This window comes from Triturus cristatus, chromosome 11 (assembly GCF_964204655.1).
Source record: "Triturus cristatus chromosome 11, aTriCri1.1, whole genome shotgun sequence".
NCBI classification, from domain to species: Eukaryota; Metazoa; Chordata; class Amphibia; order Caudata; family Salamandridae; genus Triturus; species Triturus cristatus.
In genome coordinates, this window is record NC_140594.1 from 502,792,643 (window position 1) to 502,815,323 (window position 22,681).

A 22,681-nucleotide genomic window follows, 5' to 3' on the forward strand; every position below is an offset into this window, starting at 1 on the left:
TTAGTACACACGTCAAGGACCAGAATGGCAACTAGGTGTGAGTTCTTCCAGCTAACCAGTCCCTGTTGAACCCACCACATATGGACATCTCTAGCACTGAACATTGGTTGAACTGCAATCGCTACAATGTATTTAAGTGTCAAGGTGGTAGAATCTTTGAATAAGTGTTCACAGGTATGTGATCTGAAAAGTTAATGGTCTATTCCGCCCTTGCACGTTGTCGTGATAAAGGCATAACTCCCTAAAATACACAGATTGTTTTCCTAGATAGACGAAGTGACATTTTTGGTTACAGCAATGCTGCTTTTAACACCACTGGGAATTTTTAAACAAAATGTGCGCCACGCGTTCCCTTTTGTGCATGGGAAATGCAAGCATAGCACCGCGTGGCCGACCCCAATGTAAAACCAAGTTATGGTTGTCTCCAATCAGCAACACCAACCTCAAGGACATTCGGAGTGTCCAAAAAACAGCAAGAGTAAAGTGAGACTTGTTGTGAATCTAAAAGCAATCAACAGCCCAGGACAGCCCAACGTCCTTTTACAGTACTGTGATATCATCATTGGGTTGCTATTCCAAGGACAGCAAAGTTGTTGTGCCCCGTTTCGATTATTTAGCAGCATTAAATGAAGTTAAAGGCTTTTTGGTAAAATAATATATTGCTAAAGATTGTAAAAACAATAAACCTGCTACAAACAGTTTTTCGAAACTGTGGTTCCAACCGACGTCCAGAAAACCAAGCATCACCCTGCAAGCATATGGGATCAGTTACAAAACCCCATCCTAAAATATAATCAAAGCTCTCCAATTCAGAACAGGTTAGATCCTGCTCAGCAATGACACACCTGTCCCCCTTCCAAACAAGACACTAGTTGAGTTTGCAGCAAGGCCTTGAAACCAAAGTTCCACTCAAACACTATGTGTATTCACTCAATGAAGAAAAATGTGTTTGAGGTTAAATGCACTCACACAAGCAAAATTACTCAACGGCAAACACAGGCCATTTATGGATCATCTTCTCACTGTGCCTGTTTAACTTAACTAACTGGACCCCTTCATCTCATATTTGCTCTATTTCCAAACCTAATTTATTTACCTTGTGGAGTGGAGAAGTGTGGCTCAATGATTAGAATGGCAGACCCTGATGCAGAGGTCTAGCCCGAGACCAGGGTTCAATACCCCACCTCGGCGGGTCTTGGGCTAAAAAAATTCCATGGACCTGATAATTCTCGCCTCGGTTCCTATACCAATCATGGAGTCCCACTCTGCAACTCTGGGCAATAGCTTGCTTAATCTCCACAACGGCCCCCACAACGCTAAGGATGCCTGGCCTCCACCTTGGGGGTGCCCAGGAGTGGACGCCTCACAGGGAAAGCCAGGATGGGTTCCACAGCGGTATTTGTACAAGCGCCTTGAGACCCTTGCGGGTGAGAAGTGCGCTATACAAGTATCAAATTTACATTTACCTTGCAGAGCGATCCCGGAAACCTATCTTTCTGCCCACCACCATGGCTTCCTTTCAGCACTCCTGCCTCCCATTAGCCCCACAAAGTTGGCAGAATTTTTTTCCAGGTGAAGTAGAGATACCACAGTTCCCCCTTCTGCACATGACTGAAGAGCCACCCCTTCCTTTCCCTCAGCTCATTTTTACAGTAACATATGGGCTTCCAGTTCTTGCTTTTTTCATGGCCTAGTTTTTGATTTCCAGTCTGCCCTACACTCACTTCCCTTTTCAGGTGGAACATATCCTTCATCCAGTGGCGGCGCCTCCGCTAAGGCAGAGGAGTGTTGTCCCACTGCTTTTAAGCAGTGTCACTGAAGGAAAAATAAAATAACAACGAAGTTATTATCATTTAATTATTTTCCTTGTTGCGGCAGCTTTGTGGGTGAGACGGGGCTGGGCAGGGCTGCTCTGCTGACAGAGGAGGGGAGCAGTGGTTTGCACTTCCTAAAGTGCACAAGAATGTTTGGCCGTCCCTCAAGGGCTGGCCAAATATTCATGCGCACTTTACATGTTTACCAAGCAGGCTGCATTACAGCCTGCATGTAGAACATGCCCAGCCTCCCAATCTTTGGCCGATCCACGGCACTCAGACCAACGACAACGCTGCACTGCAGCAGTCTGACTGGCTATCGGGAGGCTGGGAGCCCGGTGCATCCTGCTTCTTGCCCTGTAAGCGGGGAAGAGGACCGGGAGGAGGCGACGGGGGTCGTCGGTGGCAGACAGGCAAGTGTGTTTTTGTTTTTAATTTAATTTCCTGCTCCCCCTCCGTGCCCCGCGATCTGCCCACCCACTGCTTTCAAATACCACCTGCCACTCCCTTCGTCTCCAGACAACAGCACAGTGCAAGATAACCCAGGCTCCTGTCCTGTCCCATCCTTCTGACATTTTCAAGTAATTAACACTGTGAAAACTCCGTTACTAAATGCGGCACAGTCATGCAGTCTTAACACTGTGCTCGCTGTTGAGGTGTTTTTTGTGTGTTTTAAAAAAAAAAAAACTTTTGCGGGCATTGTTGAAACTATCAGTTTTGCCAACACTATTATACCACAGTCAGGAAATGACGAAGATTAGCTCTTGCTGAAAGTCATTTTTTTGTCTCGTGTTCATTACTGTTTGAGCTATATCATATTTGCATCCTGTCACTGGCCAATGCTACATTATTTTTCCAGCATAGGTTGCAAATAGAGCATCAACGCTTGACCTGGAATAAGGGTCTGTATTTTTAATGCTCCCTGTTTTGCAGGCACCCCAATGCAAATACATGACTTTTACCCTGCAGCTTAAGAAATCATTTATACATTAATAAAATAAACTGGACTGGACCTAACCCAAACAGGAAACACTGTGCTCGCTTACAATACCTACAGCTGTTGGCAGGTACTAGGTAATACACATAAGGCCTTTGAAATTCACACAACAACCAGCACAATTTTTCAGACATACCGGCAACAGCAGCTGAACCCCCTTACCCTTTAAATGTGTTAGTAATTGTATTTCCCGGAAGAATATAGCAAGATTTTCCACGTCTCAACAAAAGCGAAAAAAGGACAGTTTATGCAAATTCCCTACTACAAAGTGCCATTTACCATGTAATTCTACGCAACACCATCCCAAGAAGCCCTTATAAATTATTGTGCACAAAAAAGTAAAAGCAAAATAGAGAACTAAGGAGATAATAGCAAAAAGTCATTGAACGCATCCCACTACATTTTCTCACCCCACAAAAAAAGAAAATAGGTAAAGCATCAAACGGCTGAAGAATTCTATCTTGCAGCATTTTGACATTTGTACAGTACAGCGACAGGCAACTTTGTGCAGCACATGCGAGGCATGACGTCAAGATATCCATTCTACAGTACATGGCAGATCTCTGTGGAAGAGTCTTCTTATATAGAAAGGCCACAAGGAGGAAGATGTGCTTTACAATGCAGATATATGGAGCCATATACAAAAGTAAATCTTATCAGCGTAATACATACGCCCCACCTTGCGTGCAGGGGCTCCTTGCATTCTATTTACATTAATCAAATGGAATGTTCATGACACTTTAAGGAACAAGACCCATTTCCCCCACACACATTTTTGAAGTCCTTTCAATAAGTACCTTAACATAACATTATTATGTAAGACGGATCATGGCAGACAACCAAACTTTAGCCTGGTGAAAAGATACGTCAGAGGACATCAGTGCACACAAGCGATGCATCTAACCAGGATCAACCTCATCACCCATGTTAGCCTTTGGCCTGCATGGACTAACATGCATCCAACTACAGTTTCTTCTCAGACACATCCAGTTTCTTTGTATAGTATAAACTGCATTCAAGTTGTGATTACGGTCTCCAACGTAGAAAAGGCCAACTATATTTGCAGCAGGGAGGAAGCAGCTATGGGGTGATGTCCCAGATATTTTTACGTTTTGCTACAGTCTGTCATAATCAGTGAGTAAGAATAGGGACCAGGAACGCCAAAATGAAAAGGTGTGTCTTGTAGCAACGAGAACTCATCTTACGCGTGTATTACCTCCTATGTGTTCTACAAGTGCTTAGCGAGCGGTCCTCTCATTTTCATGTTTGTAGAAAAATTGAAGATTTGTGAAGACCTTTAAGCGGTGTAGTGGGGTTGGCTGGATTCTCCACATTCTTTTGGGTTTAGAAAAAAAGTAAATTACCAAATTGTAATACTTTTGAAGGGATACACATCATATACTTAATAATTAGGCAGACCCTTATGGTTTAAGAATCTCCTTGGCATCTGCTGTCCATTAGGTTAGAGGACTTCATCATTACTGCCAATTCTGCTCAGCTCAACAAACACACCATGAACTGAGAGTAATGACAATTGACGATGAAGCTTTTGGTGGTGCCAGACAAGCACCCACCTTTGCTTCAGTTATGACAATTGGGGGCAAGACGGTCAGATGCTTGCAGTAAGCCATGGGATATACTGTGCTCTTTCTCTTCGAGTATGACCACTGAAAAGAGGGTATATACATTTTACAAAAAAAAAAAACGAATGGAGGCACTTTCCATGGTTAGCTTAGACTTGCAGATAGAAATGTTTGGTCAATAAGTGCTATACATTTTCTGTCAGCTATTATGGTGTCAAAAGATGAAACTAACTTGCTCTTGAAGACAGACTGCTGAGAACAGAGCTATAAACACCAACACATTCCAAAGATATGGGCCCAAGATTTGAGTGGCAGCCTTCACCAGTATTGCATTACAAGAAGATGGGTGGATTTACACCTCTACAGTATTTGTGAAAGGTTAAATGACCTTGGTCCACTTCAGACAGATCACATTTTACAAGGTCTTGCACAGTAGAAATATCAAACTCTTTTTGTTGATTTTTTTTCTTTCTGCAATGACATGTAGGAATCGGGGGGCGGGGAGTGATTATAGCTACAAATACTGCATGGATGACAAATGCAGAAACTGAACTAAGGATGAAATCCATTGTTTTACCTTCCCCTTGAACTATTTGCGAGAAAACGAAAATTGACTTCTCGGAGAGTATGTGTGTACTGGGTGCATCCCTTGCAGAAAGCACATCATGAGAGCAAGGATGCCTATTTCCATGCATTTATTCTAATGGGAATTGTGAATGGAGTCGATTAAAATGTAAAGGTTATCTAAAATGCATCCTACTTAAAAACATATTTAGTTGCAATTTAAATTTAGTGATTTTTTTCCCTCCAGCTGAGGAGGTTTCTACTTTGGTGAGAACACACCTTGCACCATATTCTGAGCCCTTCTCTCCCTCCCCCTCACAATTAGACACCCTCAGAGGAAGTACGCTTCATGTTGGATGGTCCTTCAGGCCTGAGGTTTCGGAAGTAGACCTTCAGCTTCTGGTGCTCTATGGGACGTCTTCTGTTAAAGTCCCCACGAGCGTGCAGTTGGGAGCAATGACTGCTCTGGAGCAGGTGGAAGAGACTCGCCATATTTGGCCCAATTTTCTCCAACAAGCTCTCTTTAATGGCACCAACCATTTCATCGTCACACTCCAAAAGACTTTTCAGCAGCGCATTGTAATATCTGTGGACATCGGAAACATTGGAACATTAGGACAGAATAACTAACTGGAAACAGAAGATAATGCACCATCAAAGGTAGCTGCAGCCCCCCCCCCACCCCTACAATGACACTATATGATCCAGCATTGCACATCACATTAGGTTTGGTAGCACGGCAAGTACTTTAATAAATACAAAAACGTCCTTAACAAACATTTTATTTGTTAACCATAAGAGCCCCAGTTAATAACATACCATAGTCCAGGAAAAGGGGTAGGATGAAACCACAATCAGGGGCCTGATAATTCCAAGGAATTTCTCCCTTTGTTTCAGATTGGCCAAGTGACATATTGAGAGAGTCTTTCCAACTTTTATAGCGTCTCCCCTTCAATTTGTGCATCCTGCCGTTGGTACCAAATAATATAAGCACACACAAATTGGCACAAGATCAATTGCAAAAGGGCACTACACAATACAGAAATGTATATATTTTTTTCCACTGGGAAAAAAACAAAGGTTATTGGGACGTTATAGTTAGGCTTAGATTTCACACATACAAAACCATAGCAATTCAGCAGTTATAGTTACCTGAGCTAACTATGACTTACGCCCCCACAATGCACTGTTTACGACCTCACATATCACATCACTCATGACATGGTCTGTGACTCAACTGATGACATCACTGATGACAACATCCAGTAAGAGTCTATGTGTTTTATAAACGTTTCTGAAACTTAAAAATAAATACTAAGCTGCAGCAAAAGGTACATAACTGTTCTTTCTGTACTACTGATGAGGGATTTATCAGTGGACTGGCCTTTGCACTGAGACACGTCGCCTGCTGATGTATATGTATGGTAGTGCTTAGCAACAAGTTATAGGCAGTGCATTCCAGGGGCTTAAGTTATAGTTAGCTCAGGTAACGTTTTGTACGTGTGAAATCTAAGACAAACTATAATGTCCCTGTAACCTTTATTTTTTTCAGTGAAAGAAATATACATATAAAACCACAAATGCCCGCTCCTATATATATTTGCAAGAATGTATCTGTAAGAGCCCACCTCATACTTCACAAGCGTAATTCAGATTGATGAGCCTTCTCAAACTATTCACATTTTCTTGCTGGGCAGGGACATTGCAGGGTTGGAAAGAAAAAGGCTAAAATGATGCAGCCAGAACCAAATACCTTAAATATGTTCAAATGTTTACAAACTTTTAAAGTTGCGCTCTTTATGGCAAACCTACATGGGAGCTGCAGTAAAAGAAGGATTATTTCATTTGAATTCGCGAAAGCACATCTTCTGCCATCAGTTGTGGATCGTTCCAGTGCATGACTCAAGCAGTCTCTGCTTAGGCACACCCAAATGTCTGATCGGTAGATTTCAGAGCAATGTGCCTCAACGTCTACGAGCCATAAAACAAAGGGCCTCATTCAAAACATTTTGAAGGTCATGACTCTGAATCAGAGAATTAAACATTTGATTTGCATATGTGGCTTCCTTCCTAGGTATTCGCAAAAAAACTGAGTATTCAAAATAGATTTGCTGTATGTAGATATAACATGTACACAGCTGCTTATTAACCAGCTTTGGAGGGTTGCCCGCAGGACACACAACCTGGCTCAACAAATGAAGCAATCTGAACACTTCATAGGAAACACAACTTCTCTCCCACTATAGACACGAAAAAAGGGGAGATTCCTCCTTTCACATCCCAGAAACACCCTTACTTTTGCCACAGTCGTTGCACACGTTTCCAAGATAGGAAAAAAACAAATACATCAGCGAACATCAACAGACCCATGAGCTTGTGAGCATTTGACACCTTTTGTCTCTCTCTATCACCCATACCAATCAAACCTTTACTGTGAAGGCAATCTCGATGCGAGTACATATTCTACTGTTTGCACATTCTGTTCATACTGCAGGGAGGACAAACTTGGACCGCTTTACAACCATAGCGATGCAGAGTTGCCATCAGCATGTATGGCCACATGGAGAGGCAGACATTTTGGATACTACTATGTCAAACATTCAGAGAAAACTGAAAATCCGTGCAAAAACGTGGCATTCGGCAAGAGAGCAAATCCCTGAAAAGTGTGGGAGGTGATAACAAGATCAGGGGGTAGAATCAGGAGGAAGAATAGCAAGGAGCATAGGGAAACTGCTCGAGAGCAGGACTACCCACTTTTTTGGGTAAGTTTACTTTTGAGACAAAATATAAACTTACCACCTGGGAACTCGAAAATGTAGTGGTGGTGATTGGGGGGGGGGTGAAAATTCACCCTAGGTCAAAGATTACAGGACAGCCAAGCAGGTTCTCCTGGACGCCTCAAGAGGAACATTTGGCTTTAGGGAGATCCTCTTAGATGTTTCAGTAGTGCATATCCTGAAAGGCGGTTTTCCAGTGAGGACATTTCCTGCGCAATTTCTAAAGGTAGTTTATTGCAAATCTTAAGAGCAGAATGTGGGCGTGTAATGAGGAGGCAGAGTGGCAAGATGAGGCTTTAGTGATGCAGAGTTTTTAGGCATCTGTCTTACGATTTGATTTAATTCCCTGGATAATTAGGCATGTTTTCTTTAAAAATGTTTTATTGACATTTCAATGCCATACATTTCCACATTAGAGACAACATTACAGACCCTGTACACCATGTCTTATAGAATGTGGAATTATGAATGTCTCCTTGTCCGTTCGGAACAGAGCATAAAATATCAATAAGCAAAAAGGGTAATGAACCATCCCCCCCAATCTGCTCCCATGCTCCGCTTGTTGCATAGCCCAGTGTCTGAAGGATATACGCCTTACAGGGGACTGTAGCAGTACACCCACCAGTGTAATTCCAGTTCCCAGTGCCATTGTGCAACCGTTCAATAAGGTCCTTGCTCTCCCTTCCACTGAGGTCAGGGGGATTAGGTCTGTGTAGTGTTCACATCTCCACCCACTGCGGTCACGGGGGCAGAGGGGAGTAAGGTCATGGGCCATGGCTCCTCCTGCTAACAGATCATCCAGAAGTCTATAATCGCATCTTACTCTCTTCATATGTGCCTCTTTCACACCCGCCCATTCAGTCACATTGTGCAATCTATCAATCGTCATGGTGGGGTCTCGGACTAAGCCATCAGATGGTTATACGGCATTTAGCCAAAGTCAATCCAAGGATAAAAAACTTCCTGGTGAGCTTCCTATTCATTCTTGTGGGGACTAATCCCAGCAGGCATTGCTTCAGTTCCCTAGGTATCAGTCACCCCCTAGCATAATGCAGGTGCCCCAGGACCGTGTCACAGTAAAAGACGATCTGAGAACAGCTCCACATAACATGAAGGACGTCCGCTTGTGTGTGCTCGCAGCAGGTGCACCCTGCATCTCTACTTGGGTATATTGTGTGTAGATGTTTTGGTGAGAAGTATGTGATATGCACTATGTTATACTGAGCAAGTTTAAATCATGCATTGGCTGAGACCTCATGTACCCCCCTTATGTATCTTCATCCATTCCCATTCTTCAGCCATGATAGCAAACCCACTAAGCTGCCGCCATGTGTCCTCCACCATAAGGAGAGAATTAGGTCTGTCAACCCAACACAGCTTGGTATATATGAGTAATAAAACTGCCGGCCATTGTCAACAATGCAACAAGAGTCTGGGTAGAGTCAGTTTTGGCATATTGAAGAAACTGACCCCTTCCCATATTAAAAGTTTCTTCTGCCTCCTGTAGAGTAATAAACTGGCCTAAGGGTATTAGTCACCTAGGTTGACACAGCCCCCCTTACCCACTCCAGCTGGTTATGGTTCGAGCTATTTGTGCGATGATAAGGATGTGCCACACCTCCAGTGGCCAGGGTGCCCTACGGAGCACCATTCGTACCGCCAGTTCCGAGAGCCTGCACATCAGTGTCAAGATTGCAGCATCATTCCAGGCGTTCTGCTGCCACACAGCAGTAGAGGACCCTAATCTTTGTCTCCAGTAGTACCGACCAATAGGAATTTTTCCAAATTGGGTTCATCGTCAAACCAGGTAATGAGGCATGTTACAATTCAATGCAGCAGACTCTGATTTGGAGCAAAGTTTGTAGAGAGATATCATGGTCAAATTTCTTAGATTGTATGAAAATACCTCTCCACATGGTGTGGTACTGCCATTCAGGAGCAGTTTCTAATCTGACTATAGTCAATAGGAGTGAGGTGTCCATATTCTACAAGCGAATTGATCAGCACCTTAGCAACTTCCTTTAGTTCTTTTTAGAAATTAACGTTGATCAATATGCATAGTCATAAGTAGAATATGGCCCTTTTTACTTTGGATTTAAGGTGAGCATCCATGTTCTATTTGTTTTCTGTAGGATGAAGCCAAGAGATTGGCCTTGTATTATTTCAGTAAGAAGGCCAGCCTCGTACGTATGGATCTGCCATGACTTTACAATATCAACATTAAAGTCAGCATGACTGTAACACTATGGTTCCAATACCAAACCATGTGGCTAGGCTGTAAAATATGATGCTGTTAATAGTTACTGTAGCCTTCTCTTTGCTAGCACTTTATTTATCTAGCATCATCCAATATATTGATCAAAGCTACGAAAGTACTAGCATTTTCTTAATCTGTGAGCTGTACAAGAGACAGGAAAAGACTGATTTTATACCTTACATAATTGTTTTTCTGCAATTTAGTTCTTTTTATTAGAAATGTATAGCTTTTTGCTGTGCTGTTTAACATTTTGTCAAGATGGGGCAGAGGTTCTTTCTCTATTTTAGTTAACATAACTGGTGTCTATATTTAAGATGTGGAAAAGAACAGTATTCGATTACCAGATCACATCACAGTCATAATGTTCAAGACCAAGAACCAGTATAGTTCAACTTGGTGGCCCCTTTCTGTTAAGGAGCCCACAATCCTGATGTTCAAGGAATCAAATGGAAATTTCTTTATATTCCTAACCCTCGGTACAAAAGGATTTGAGTCAAGATTGCGGCTGAATTTATCAACTGCAATCGAGAAGGACATTTGAACAGGATTCTATCAATTTAAATGTGAATGCCAAGATCTTAGAGCTCAGGAGCCAAAATTATGAGGACAAGAGTGCCTACCATATTGTCTGTTTTAAAAAAGTTATAGGTTATTTTCAGCTTGGAATGGAAGTTAGTTCAATAAATGTGAAAGCAGCAGTAAGTATGCTTTGGAGGACAGTCTTAATTTGGCTCTATATTTAATCAACTTCCCCAAAATTGTTTGGCTGTATCCAACTGCATAATTTAGACAACTACTAATAGAGCAAGTACTTGTGAATTGAGGGGCCGATTACGATGTCAGGTGGAAACTTTCTGCCCGACACAGTTTCGGAATTGTGACAGACCGACTCGCAGGCGGCGGTTCCGTCCGACCGGTTATGATGCGACTGAACACTGTGTGGTCGGTGTCCCGTTGTTCCCTATGGGAGCTCGTGTTCGGCCTGACAACACAGGCTCCGATGGAGAAATAGGGGGTGTGTAAAAACCCTGCATCCTGTTGCAGGCACCCCATTGTACCTGCCACACAGTACAGGGTGGTCCCTTAGGTATCCCCTCAACTACCAACCATAGACTGCGAGGGGCCCCCAAAGTCGCTTTCCGACAGCCTTTTTGTGTCAGACTCAGAAAGGCTGTTGGAAATCGACATCGTAATCAGTCAGTCGGAAGCGCTATCCATAGAGGTCATTGCTGCACTCCTACCGACACGAGTATTCAGAGAGCCAGTCGGAACCGATTTGGAATGACCGACCGGTTTACGTTCCTACCGCGAACATCGTAATAGGTCTGTGGGAATGTAAACCGACTGAGTTGGTCGGAAGGGTTTCAACAGGTTTGAGGAGATTCCGACTGTCGGGAGGAGGCTTTCCGCCTGTCATCGTAATTAGCCCCTTAATGTCAAGATGTTATTTTTTAAAGGAAGTGATAAGGCGGTATTGAGAGTTGCCCTTTAATATGACCATTGTATATTACATCCGCACCATCCCTAGATTTATTTTCTGTCCTTATGAATAATAACAAAGCCCTGAGGGACCATTAGGCCCATAAGGCGGAGGTCAGAGTGAAATGACTATGCCTCTTTACTTATATAGTAATTTTTCTAGCACAACTAGACTAAATTAGAACATGAAGTGTTTTTAAAAAGTGGAGGGGATGGGGTTAGAACAAAAACACTGCACTAAATTGCCTATCACATCGGTCTTTGGTGCATGAACAAAATCCGGGATACAAAATATATACAATTTCTTAAGTTAGTACAGTAAAATGGGAGTTGTTAAACAAGAGCATAGGATATTCATAAAGGCGCAAATACTGAAAATTGGAACATACATACAAATTGATAAAAGTTGAAGAATGTTCAAATCACTTCACTCATTAACAGTAAACAATGGTATTATTGGTTAGGGAAATATAGAAGGAATTTGTTCTGGTGAAAGAGCAATGAAACTTCGGAATATTTACAGAGGCAGAATGCAGCCACTGATGAAATAGATCATTGCTTCTTACTGCTTGAAACAAGATGGCCACTCTGGTGCATCGAATGAATGCTGTGGTCAGAGTAAGAAATGTGTGTAATAGGCTTGGAATTCAATGCCTCAAGTGCCTTTCTTCGTGTCAAGTTCTGCCTGAAAAGCAGATTGGATTTAATTCTGCACTTGCCTGGGTACGATTCCTTCAGACATCAGTGGCTGAAGGATATCACTTCAATGCTGATGGTCAGGGGTCAAGTGAAATTAAGTTAAGGTGTATTTATGATTTGACAAAATTCCTCAATTAATAGGGACTAGACAAGAAAGGCTCTCATGTAATATGGCCAACTGCAGGATGGCTAACATTAAGAGCAGCACCATGAAAGGCATACATTCTATTTCTATTACAAATTAAAGTGAGGGTCAGGGAATTCTATATATACATATATCTCATGTCATGTGATTACGGACTTTGAGAGTCCGAAACGCGCAATGGCGGCGGTGCGGGGTAACAAATAAACTCACTTAGGCACCAGAAACCTTGGGTCCGTGTTCGTCTTTGTCTGGGAGAGATCTGGATGTTTTGGAGACGAAGCCAGCTATATATATATATATATATATATATACACACACACACACACACACACACATATACACATGTGATCAAGGCCCGTTTTGCCGGTCGAAATGCGTAATGACTTTGTCTATGAGCAAATAAAATTACTTAGGCCAAGTACAAGTGGAGTTCGCGCCTTCTTCATCGCCGCCAGGAGGTTGAGGATGTATATATATATATATATATAGATGGAAAAAAGTCCCCTTTAATGCAGAAATTGATAGCAAACCCTATCAGGTTTTTACACACAAGAAAAGTGCTAAACAGGTACCCAATATTTGTTTATAAAGGAAACTGCTACCCAGAGGGTGCCCTTTCTCAATGGGCACTTTACCGCGGGCTGGTCACCGATTCATCTCATCCGGTGGGAGGGGGGAAAGTATGAGTTACCTGTTTGAGAAGTGATGAGGCAGCTGCACCACTTCGGTTATTGCTTCCGGGTTACGTTTGGCAATGCTGCATATGTCCAACTTGCTGTAACATTCTTCCTGGACATCGGAAATAACTCTTTGGAAAGTGGAGCATCTTCGAATTGCTAGGAAAACTTTAGACGTAACTCCATTGGCAATGCACTTCAGGCTTTCTTTAACAAACGCCTTTCCCTGTAAAATGAACACACACGTCAAATCACGGCAGCCAACAAACGGAAATACCTTCGAAACAAGTTATAGAACTAAAATGATACGACTACCGAAACAACTAATTGCTACTTATCTCGGAGCACGACAAGAATGAATAAACATTACACAAATGTGCCATATATGATGATGGGAACTTGGTCTTCGAGCCAATATGGCACGCCTATCAGGCTGAAACAATTCTGTTCCAGCAGAACGGAAATTCTTAAAATAGAAAATACATCTACTATCAGGCAGTAGACTGAAGGCAGGGCACATTTTTGAAAGTGTGCTTGGAAGCAGTCATGTACAGGGGAAGGGCAGATAACCGGCCTAAAGGACCTCCACCATGATAACCATGCGGGCAGGTTTTGCCCCTTGGCTGATGAAAGCTGGAGGGGGTGCTAGTGCAAATTCCATTGTTCCCAGGGTATGTGGACCACTTCAACATCTAGATTCTCACAGCTTGGACTAACACCACCAAGGCCCTCATGGTGAATGCCACAATAGTTGGGCCAAATGTTTTTCACCTCCATTGTTACTGATACTTAGCTCCTCATTTAGAGCTAGACTGTCACCCAGAGAGGTCATCTTATCTTAACAGCCAAACTCTCGAGGTGAAGGTTGAGATCTGCGGTTCTCATAATTCCTATGGGGACAGTTACTGCTGTTAAAAGCTCCCCTGCAATTAAGAGTGGACTCCGAACAAATGCCCAAGAGTCAAGATTTGTAAGCTGCTTCTGCTGCAACAGGGGAATTGTCACTGCTTCCAGTTGTAAAATCTTTCCTCCTTGGGCCATGTGTCACAGCTACTGTTCATGTGTTATTTTTAATTACACAAGAGGATTAAAAATTCTGAATAATTGGAATTTCATGTAGATTCTCCCCCAAGGATATTTCAAGAAGCGTAGAGGACGTTCAAACGTCACACCGAATAGTAGCATTGAGCTTACAAACTAAATGCAGAGTTCAACTGTTGTGGATAGTCCACTCATTCCACACAAAGAGTGCACAGTCAGAATCATGGGCTGCTTTCTCCATAAAAAGGAGTACCCTGCCATTACTGTCCCCAGCTCAACTCCAGAGAGGTGGCAGGTATCAAATTCAGATCTCCCACTTGCTGCGAGCGGGAACTCTCCTGTTCCATGGGATTAGTCAGGAGCTAACTGGTGATCTGTAACTTGGGGTGAATGTTTGACAATGAACAACATTCTGCCCATCATCTTTTTGTGTTGCTATAGTCACCCGAAGTGGGAAGGGTATACCAGACATGAGTCCTGTGCTCAATGCCCCACTGGATTCAAGCTAGCCTGGATGATGAGGGGTGATACCCTGAAGCTGGTCCCAGGATGCTTGTTTCCGGTCCAGGGAAGGCCTGGTCTGACAGTCTGGGTGAACGTTTCCCATGGGGAGCATGGACAAGACAGATTTGCATATAGCTGGGCCCACATTGCTGTGGCATGATGAGCAAAAAAAACGATGGATTAAACTCGGATCTGTGGCTGGGAGTGAATGTTTGACAATGTTCAACATTTTGTGCATCATCTTTTTGTGTTGCAATTGTTAGGTGGGTAACCAGGCTCCATTGTAGCTGCTCAGATGAGATATGAACTAATCATATGTTAAGTAGCTCTAAAACAGTCAAAATAATTACCCAACAGGATTCAAAACCGATCATTAGTGTAATCTATTTTCAAACAAATTATCGAGATGGGGAGGAACAGGCAAGGGGTGGGGGGTTGCACCCTCCATGACCAATTAGCATTAAATCATCATGGGGTAAATCTTTACAAGATGTAGTCTTTTGAATTGTTCATCTATTTCCTTTTAAGTTCTCGCCTAGGCGGCGCATGCGCTGCCTCTTTCGAGACATGCTGAATCTACTTTATGGGCTTCAAGCACCTCCCATATTTTCAATTTGTTCCTGTTACTTTTTTGTAAATGCCTGCATTTGTTTGGTCAAAATGCTTGATTAGCTCTGCCTTTTGGTGTTTCAGACCCTCCAGGAGACTGCCCTGTTATATTTGGTCTTACTCTTTTTTTTATTTATGTTCCTTCGTATGCACTTTTTTTGTTGCTTTGCCTCGGCTTGTTTCTCAGCACGGTGCCCACTTCACGGACTCCACATTTGTATTTTCCAACCAGTAGCTTGTGTAGACAAACTTTATTTTGTTTTATCAGTGCGGCACCCGCTTCACGGACAGGCGTCTGCTTCAAGTTTGTTTAATTTATTTTTCTGAGGAGGTAGAATGTGTGGGTTTGGAGTGAGCGTGTCACCTTCCATGTTTCATCATGTCATGGACGCTGTGCCTTATCAGCTTCTCTGGAGCTCTGGTTTCGCTACATTTCCACTCATGTTCATGGCTGGTGCCGGGAAGCAACTTTAGGTTAAGGCCTCCACTGGATTGCTTTTCCCCATCATTGCTGGTTCTTAATAGTGGGAGAAGAACTTGTTTGTTGAATAATTACTCCATTAGAGAAGACTCTAGCAGAGTATTCAATTAACAAGTTACCTCTGCTGGAAAACATCTAGCAGGAGACAGTTGTTGGTCGTCTCGCATCTTGGTAATCAAGCGAGTGGGTCAAGCGAGCCGAGGTCAAGAAGACAGAAAAGCAAACCCAGCGGCAAGCTTCAATCCTCAGGCATGCACAGGTATGCTGGATGGAAAATATAAGGCTGTCCAGAAACCACTCCTATCACTATTTACTCCAGTATCTGAAACAAAATCTCGACTGCTATTCTAATTTAAAGGTATTTTATTGCTTATCTTTAAATGCCTCTATGATGAAAGAAACCATCTCCATTTTGATGACAAAAAACACGCACAAACACAAAGCCTCTCAATGCATTACTGTCCTCTACAGGTCATATAAACAAGACAAAATAGACTAGACTTAGAAGGCACCTTTGATGTGTTAGATGGGACTTGTTCTTACAAAAACTACTCTTTACACCAATGTGTGTTAATCGAGAATGCTAGGAGTTTGAAAAAAGTTATCTACTTTTGAAAGAATGTTTATTTTACAGTAAACATGTTCATTTCCTGAAACCTGTTTCTAAGATACTTTAACAGTCTTAAGTTGGATTTTTTCACTACACAAGTTGTGTTATGGCTACAGGCTTACTAGAATGGTAGGTTGCCCTATGGATACCTGAGGTGAGCTCGACGGGTGGGGTTGTAGTGTTAGTGGCAGAGTTGTGCGCCATTAAGCTTCCAATTCCAATGCAATAAAATGTAGTTGTTCCCTGGCTGTGTGTTAAGTTAACTGTTGATGCAACTCGTCATTGGCCATATAACTGAACACAACTAGTGCAGCCGGATAAGAAGTCTATGTGTTCCATTCACATAATGCGACCCTAAGCACTGATCGACCATAAAAGTTTATATGTCACTCTGTGTATTCTTTCAAATGGCTTGAGCTTCCCATAAAAAAAAAATGAACATACCTCCTAACATTCTGTGAGTGACACAGTTCTGTACATCATAAAATACTGTGCAAACAAATCAGGCAGTTTGGGAATCGGACATGAAGGCTCATTGGAAAGTGGTTGCGAAATCCAGTTCTTCTTCTAACAGGGCACAACAGCTACAAACACTATACTAAAATCAAATTTATGACATTAATACACGTCCTTACCACATGTAGAGTGTCCCTTTGGTATTAGGGACACCAATATAATTGTATTTGACCGATTGCAGAATTCCCATCTTTTTTGACAAATTGTAGTGGTTGACTTTTTTGGGTGAACTTAGTAGCATGTATTCTTTGGTCACCGGTTAAAGGAATGACGCCCAAAAGTGCAGTACAATGTATTTAGCATTGCAGAGGGCAGTGAGTTGAAAATTAACAGATCAGCAGTATGTCAGCATAGCAGCAACAAGGGAGGGCTTCAGCAGGGCATTCTTGTGCCGAGCGTGAGTGGCATGACTGCTGGTGGTGTGGTGGGAAGAGATTCAGGTTGTAGCAGAGCCTAGTAAATGGCAAGCAGGGACTTACTATTTATCAGGGCTGGATGTTCAAGCATATATTTGCTTGAATTTTGCTCTTAATTTGAGTGGGCAGTTTAAAGTAGAATTTAAGGCATTTCTCAAAGAAGATCTGAGAATAGGGGCAAACCCTGCCCATTCAGAAAAAAGTCTTACATCGTCAAGAGGTCCTTAACTCCCACACAACGATATCTCTGTATAGGAGAATCTTAATTAATCTTTCTTGTGGCATTTTTTGCAGTTTTATATACCATAAACTTGGCCCATTAGCAAGTGCTTGTTTGGCACAGGGAGATTAAGATATTTGCCTCAAATCACAGGATGTTAAGCCAATGCCAGGAATTGAACCCGGTTCTCCAGTTAAAAAGACAGTAGCATGTGCCGGGAACAAAGCTGGTCTCATTTCCTCAGGACACAATACCTTTACTGACTCCAGTAACATAGGACTGTAAACGGACTACTAAACTGAGAAAAACTTATAGATTCTTAATACGCCTATTCAGAGGAGAACAACATTTTGGCAGTGCAGTATGAAGGCCCAATTTTAGAAGCCTCATCAATAAAAAAAAGTAAGCATTACCTACAGAGACATTACAACCAAAGAAAAATTATCACTTTCGTGGTGGGAGTAAACCCCTCTAGCTCAAGAATAACCAGCCTGCAACCCATTCTTGGTTATGTATACACAGCTAGAATGTTGCCAAGAGGAAAACACATTTTGGTGGGTTGCAACAAAAAATTTACAAGGACCACTGATGGGTTTCTTCTTTTTTTATTAGGTTCAGAAAATAAAATCCCACTCTGCTGACTGAGCATTCACACGCTCTGGTCCTCATTGCTAGTTGCCTCTTAATCCCGATGGGCTGGTAACTTCTGTTACCGGCCCCATCAGAATTATAAAATCAGTGGGAAGACCATGGTTCTCTCAGCTTTTACACAGCAATTTCAGCTGCTGAAATCTACTGACGAAAATCTGCCCAAAAATTAGGGAATGTCAGGGGGTGGGATTATCATTCCCCATTTCTTAGTTAAGAGGCCAAATCCAACTCAAAATGGGCTGGATTTCACCCCTGGAGTTAGATATTTTCGATAATGGTAATACCAGATGTGGGGAAAAAGATTTAGCCCATTTAGCAGGCCCCTCTTAATGAGGCTCTATGGTCATGGCCGTACAGGACTTTTATTCCACTGGGCATTTTACCAGTGGCTGGAGCCTTTGGAGTTCGACTTTTTAAAGGCCAGGGATGCTCCTGGTCCCTCTGCCACCTTCTTTAGTTCACCAAGGTTAGAATAGATAGAATAGAGGGAAGGAAGCGAGAAAGTTATTAGAGAGGAGAGAGGGTGGAAAGTGAGAGATTTCCGGAAGAGTCAAAAGGGAGCAGGCTGATTTCAGCATTTTTGCCTGGGCTGCTTTTGGTTCTCCAGTACAGCCCAGCCTCTGGTGAAAGTTGATGTTTAACGATTTTACAGATAGTAAAAACTGTAGAAAGCAGGGACCGTCATGGTCCCACAGAACTCCTAAAGCTCAAACATTTGCCATCAGAATAATAAAGAAATGCAATTTAAACGCATGTCCAAAGTGTTGCTTTGCTGATGAAGTGATGGGACACATCAATATGTGCATATGCTTCAGTCAGAAGGATGATTAACTGCATAGCTCACAGTGAGATCAATATCATGACACACATTTACGGCGCCGACTTCATTGGTAAAGACCATGCCAGTCAAATAGGCTTCGGCGCAACGGTGTAGGGAACACATTTTTGTATCACTCTGACCAGCAAGTTAGCCACTTCTGAAGGCTATGTAAATCCTCACAGATTAATCCACTCAAATGTTCAGTAAAGCAATGGCCAAAGTGTACTTGTATATACACTCATAGATTCACAAGGAATAAGGTAAAGATGACTTGGCACTGTGCACCTTTCACATTCTAACTCATGAAGTATATGCCTTTGAATCACCCACCATGGGATGAAAAGTTCTAAAAATGGCCTTTGTGATACATATACCCCCAGGTCCTATTGTCATCCTATTTTTGAGCTATGGCCCAACATATAGAGATGGTCATATACTGCAAAACCCTTTGACTACAGTTTCATCTAGGTGACCTATTCCATACCTCTCAAAGTTCTTTTAAAGGCATGCAAATTAATCCTGGCCTAGCCGTACAGGCTGGACATCTCCTTTTCAATTAGGAACTAAACAAGGCTAGGTACGTCCCCAATCCCCCGCCTATAACACAGACACGTTGAATGCTATGGACTTCTCAGAGAGGGACCTTTATAGCTCCAGTAGACATCATCCAAATGCAGTGTCAGTCATAGCCAATCACATTTTACTGGAAAGTTTCATGGATGTGCTGCTATTACAGCTTCAACCAAAAAAGGATATCCTTAAGATGCACTAGCCAAAGAGAATCCATCACTACAAAGGCCTTTAACAGACTGACGTACAACTTTCGCTCATTTTTTTATGAGGCATTATAATGGAGCATGACACAATTTTAAAGTAATGCCTAAGAGTGTAGTTGAAGGAGAGTCACCAACCACTAGCATTCTACCTATAGAGTATCAAATGCTAGCCAGTCAGGCAGAATTGAATGTGTTTCTTAGGGCTGAAGTATATGTATGGGCTCTTAACTATCAAGCTTCTAAAAGTGATCATATAAACTAGACCACCTGAATTTCTCCCTGAATGACAAAATTAGGTTAGCAAATAAACCCCATCTGCCATGTAACCTGCCGTGTTCAACAGAAAGCGGTCCATCTCAGGATGACTGAACTGTCATCGCACAAGTCATGTTAGCAGAATTATTGGACCATTCAGAGTCACTAGTTTCCAGAAAATGTGAATCCTAGGGATGTACATTATAACAAATGATCTTTGAACTTATCCCTCAAGCACCAGTTGACAGTAGAAACTAGTGACAATGAACTTCATCTTGCTAGTACTTGTAGGGCATCCCCCCCTCATGACCACTATGGCCCCATAGCAGCCACCTCTGAAGGTTAATACATCCATTCTTTGCCAAATGCTCTTGGACTGGGGAATTTCTGATCCACTTTTAAAGGCGATTCAAATGTTATATTCCACTACACGCAATCAAATCAAAACATGGTATCGGGGCAGATAGTCTTAAAAGACAATTCAAAATATGTGTAGCTGCACAAGGGAACCGTTAATTTAATATACAGTCAATTTTGGGGATTGTTTCTGGTATTAAAAACTCCAAGCATGACCTCCCCCCTAACTTGAATGTTCAGAATATCTGCGCTTTGGTATGCAGATGACGATGTAGTTGGACGGAATATCAAATGTCCGCAAAGAGTGTTTCATACTTTAAGAACGCTTAAAAGAATTGCCCCATGGTACCTTAATACAACAAAAATGGAGGTCTATTGGCGGTATAAAAGTGTTGTCAATGGCAAATGGCCACATTACTGATGCCGTAAGCCAATTACTGTTTTAAATACTCATGAGCAAGGCAGGACAATGAGGAGAGTCATAACAGACTCCTATTAAAAGCATGTGCACTGGATCTTGTACAGAGGGATGTTTATCACAAATATTATAGCCCTACTGTTCTTCCACTTTAAAAGCTGCATTTAGAACAATACTTCTATGGAATAGTATCTGTTTGAACTGGCCTCTTTGGCGTGTTTTTCCCTGTCTTTTTTGCTTCTGACCTCCTGTTTTTGACTGTGTACTGCATTTTGTTTTGGCCGGTTTTAGAATTCTGGGCACTTTACCACTGCTGATCAGTCATAAAGGGCAAGTTCTCCCTGTGTAAATTGTGACTGGTTATCCATGATTGCCATATTTGATTTACCGGTAAGCCTGTGATTCAAATGCTACTAGTGGGCCTGCAGCACCGATTATGCCACCCACATAAGTAGCCCTGTACCCATGTCTCAGACCTGCCACTGCAGTGTCTGTATGTGCACTTTTAAACTGCCATGTCGACCTGGTACGTGCACCCACTTGCCAGGCCCAAACCTTCCTTTTTTCTAATAGCAAGGCACACCTAAGGTAGGCCCAATGTAGCCCCATGGGCAGAGGGCAGTGTATTTAAAAGGTAGGACATGTGCTGGTTTGTTTTACATGTCTTGATAGTGAAATAATGCCAATTTTTCACTATTGCAAGGACTATCTCTCCCTGAGTTTTATAATTGGAGCTGCATTTAACATCTCACAAGTGTAACTTTCAATTGGGAAGAGAAAGAGATTTGGAGTTTGGATTCCTTGAACTCAGGATTTAAAAATACACATTTTAGTGAAGTTGTTTTTTACATTGTGTTTAAAAATGCTACTTTTAGAAAGTGGGCATTTTCTTGCTTTACCGTTCTGGGTCTCTGCCTGCCTGTGGGATCAATGTCTGCTTTAGACTGACAGTTGGGCTGTTTGTGCATTCACTATGGACAGTCACACAAAGGGAGCTGAGGATGCCGTGCATATCCTGAAGGCCCATCACCAGGCTGGTGGGTCATCCTGAGCTAGAGTGGTGGGAGAAGTGGTCACTGACACCTGAATAGGGTTGTGCGTATCCTGGCACAAAGCTGTCTCCACCCCCCTGTAGTGTTTCTGGAGCCAGGTTAGAGAAATGCAGGATATTGTGCACTGCAAAGACGATCCTTTGAAGATCGCCTACTTCAAAAGGCAGAAACTGGTGGAAGTGCTGGACCTGTGACAACTTCTTTGTAGAGCACTTCTGGAACAAGAGGAGATTGTGCCAAGAAGAGTTGAAGAAGCTGTAGGAGGGGGGACTGCCACTCTGCTTGTTCCTGTGTTTTGCTGGCCTGCTGCTTCTGTCTTCGACAGTAAAAGGACTGGACATTGTTTTAGTTATCCTGCTTGTCAAGGTTCTTAAAGGGCTTGTGTGCATTCGCCTCCTCTTAAGAAGCCTCAGAGTCATCAAAGACTTCATTTTGAACCCCCAAACTTCTTTGCTGGGAGCTCTGACCTGCCAAGTGGTGCCAATTCAAGTTCTGGGCCCTTGGAGGTGGCCTTGCTGCAAAGTAGAGAAGAAAACCCATGCATTGACCTTCAGTTCCTTTTTCCCTGTTGCAAAAAGAACTATTGATGGACAGAATGCAGAACAATGTCATACATTCCCCCCAGTACAGAGATCTGGGCCTAAATCCATCGTTTTTTTGCTCACCATGACATTCCAGTGTGGACCCAACCATATGCAAATCAGTCTTGACCCTGTGCCCTATGGGAACAGTTCAGCCCGAACTGTCAGACCAGGTCCTCCCTCGACTGGAAACAAGCATCCTAGGCCCGGTTTCGGGGTTTCACCCCTCTTCAGCCAGGACAGGTTGATTCCAGTGGCATGGAGAGCACAGGACTCATGTCTGAGCATACCCGTCCCACTCGGGGTGACAATTGCAGTTCGGGCTGGACTGTTCCCATGAGGCACAGGGTTAGACTGATTTGCATATGGCCATTTCTGAACT

The 22,681-nt window shown here is 42.7% G+C and overlaps 1 protein-coding gene across 1 annotated transcript in view; it reads right to left on the reverse strand.

Annotated features, from left to right (window-relative positions):
* Window positions 1–4,865: 4,865 nt before the first annotated feature.
* STC1 (stanniocalcin 1) overlaps window positions 4,866–22,681 on the reverse strand; it is a 28,221-nt gene continuing 10,405 nt past the window's right edge. The window contains exons 3-4 of the mRNA XM_085633312.1: window positions 13,007–13,218; window positions 4,866–5,544 (exon numbers count right to left, since the gene is read on the reverse strand). Coding sequence (XP_085489438.1) covers window positions 5,280–5,544; window positions 13,007–13,218 — 477 coding nt within the window. The 3' untranslated portion in view covers window positions 4,866–5,279. The remainder of the gene's footprint in view (window positions 5,545–13,006; window positions 13,219–22,681) is intronic.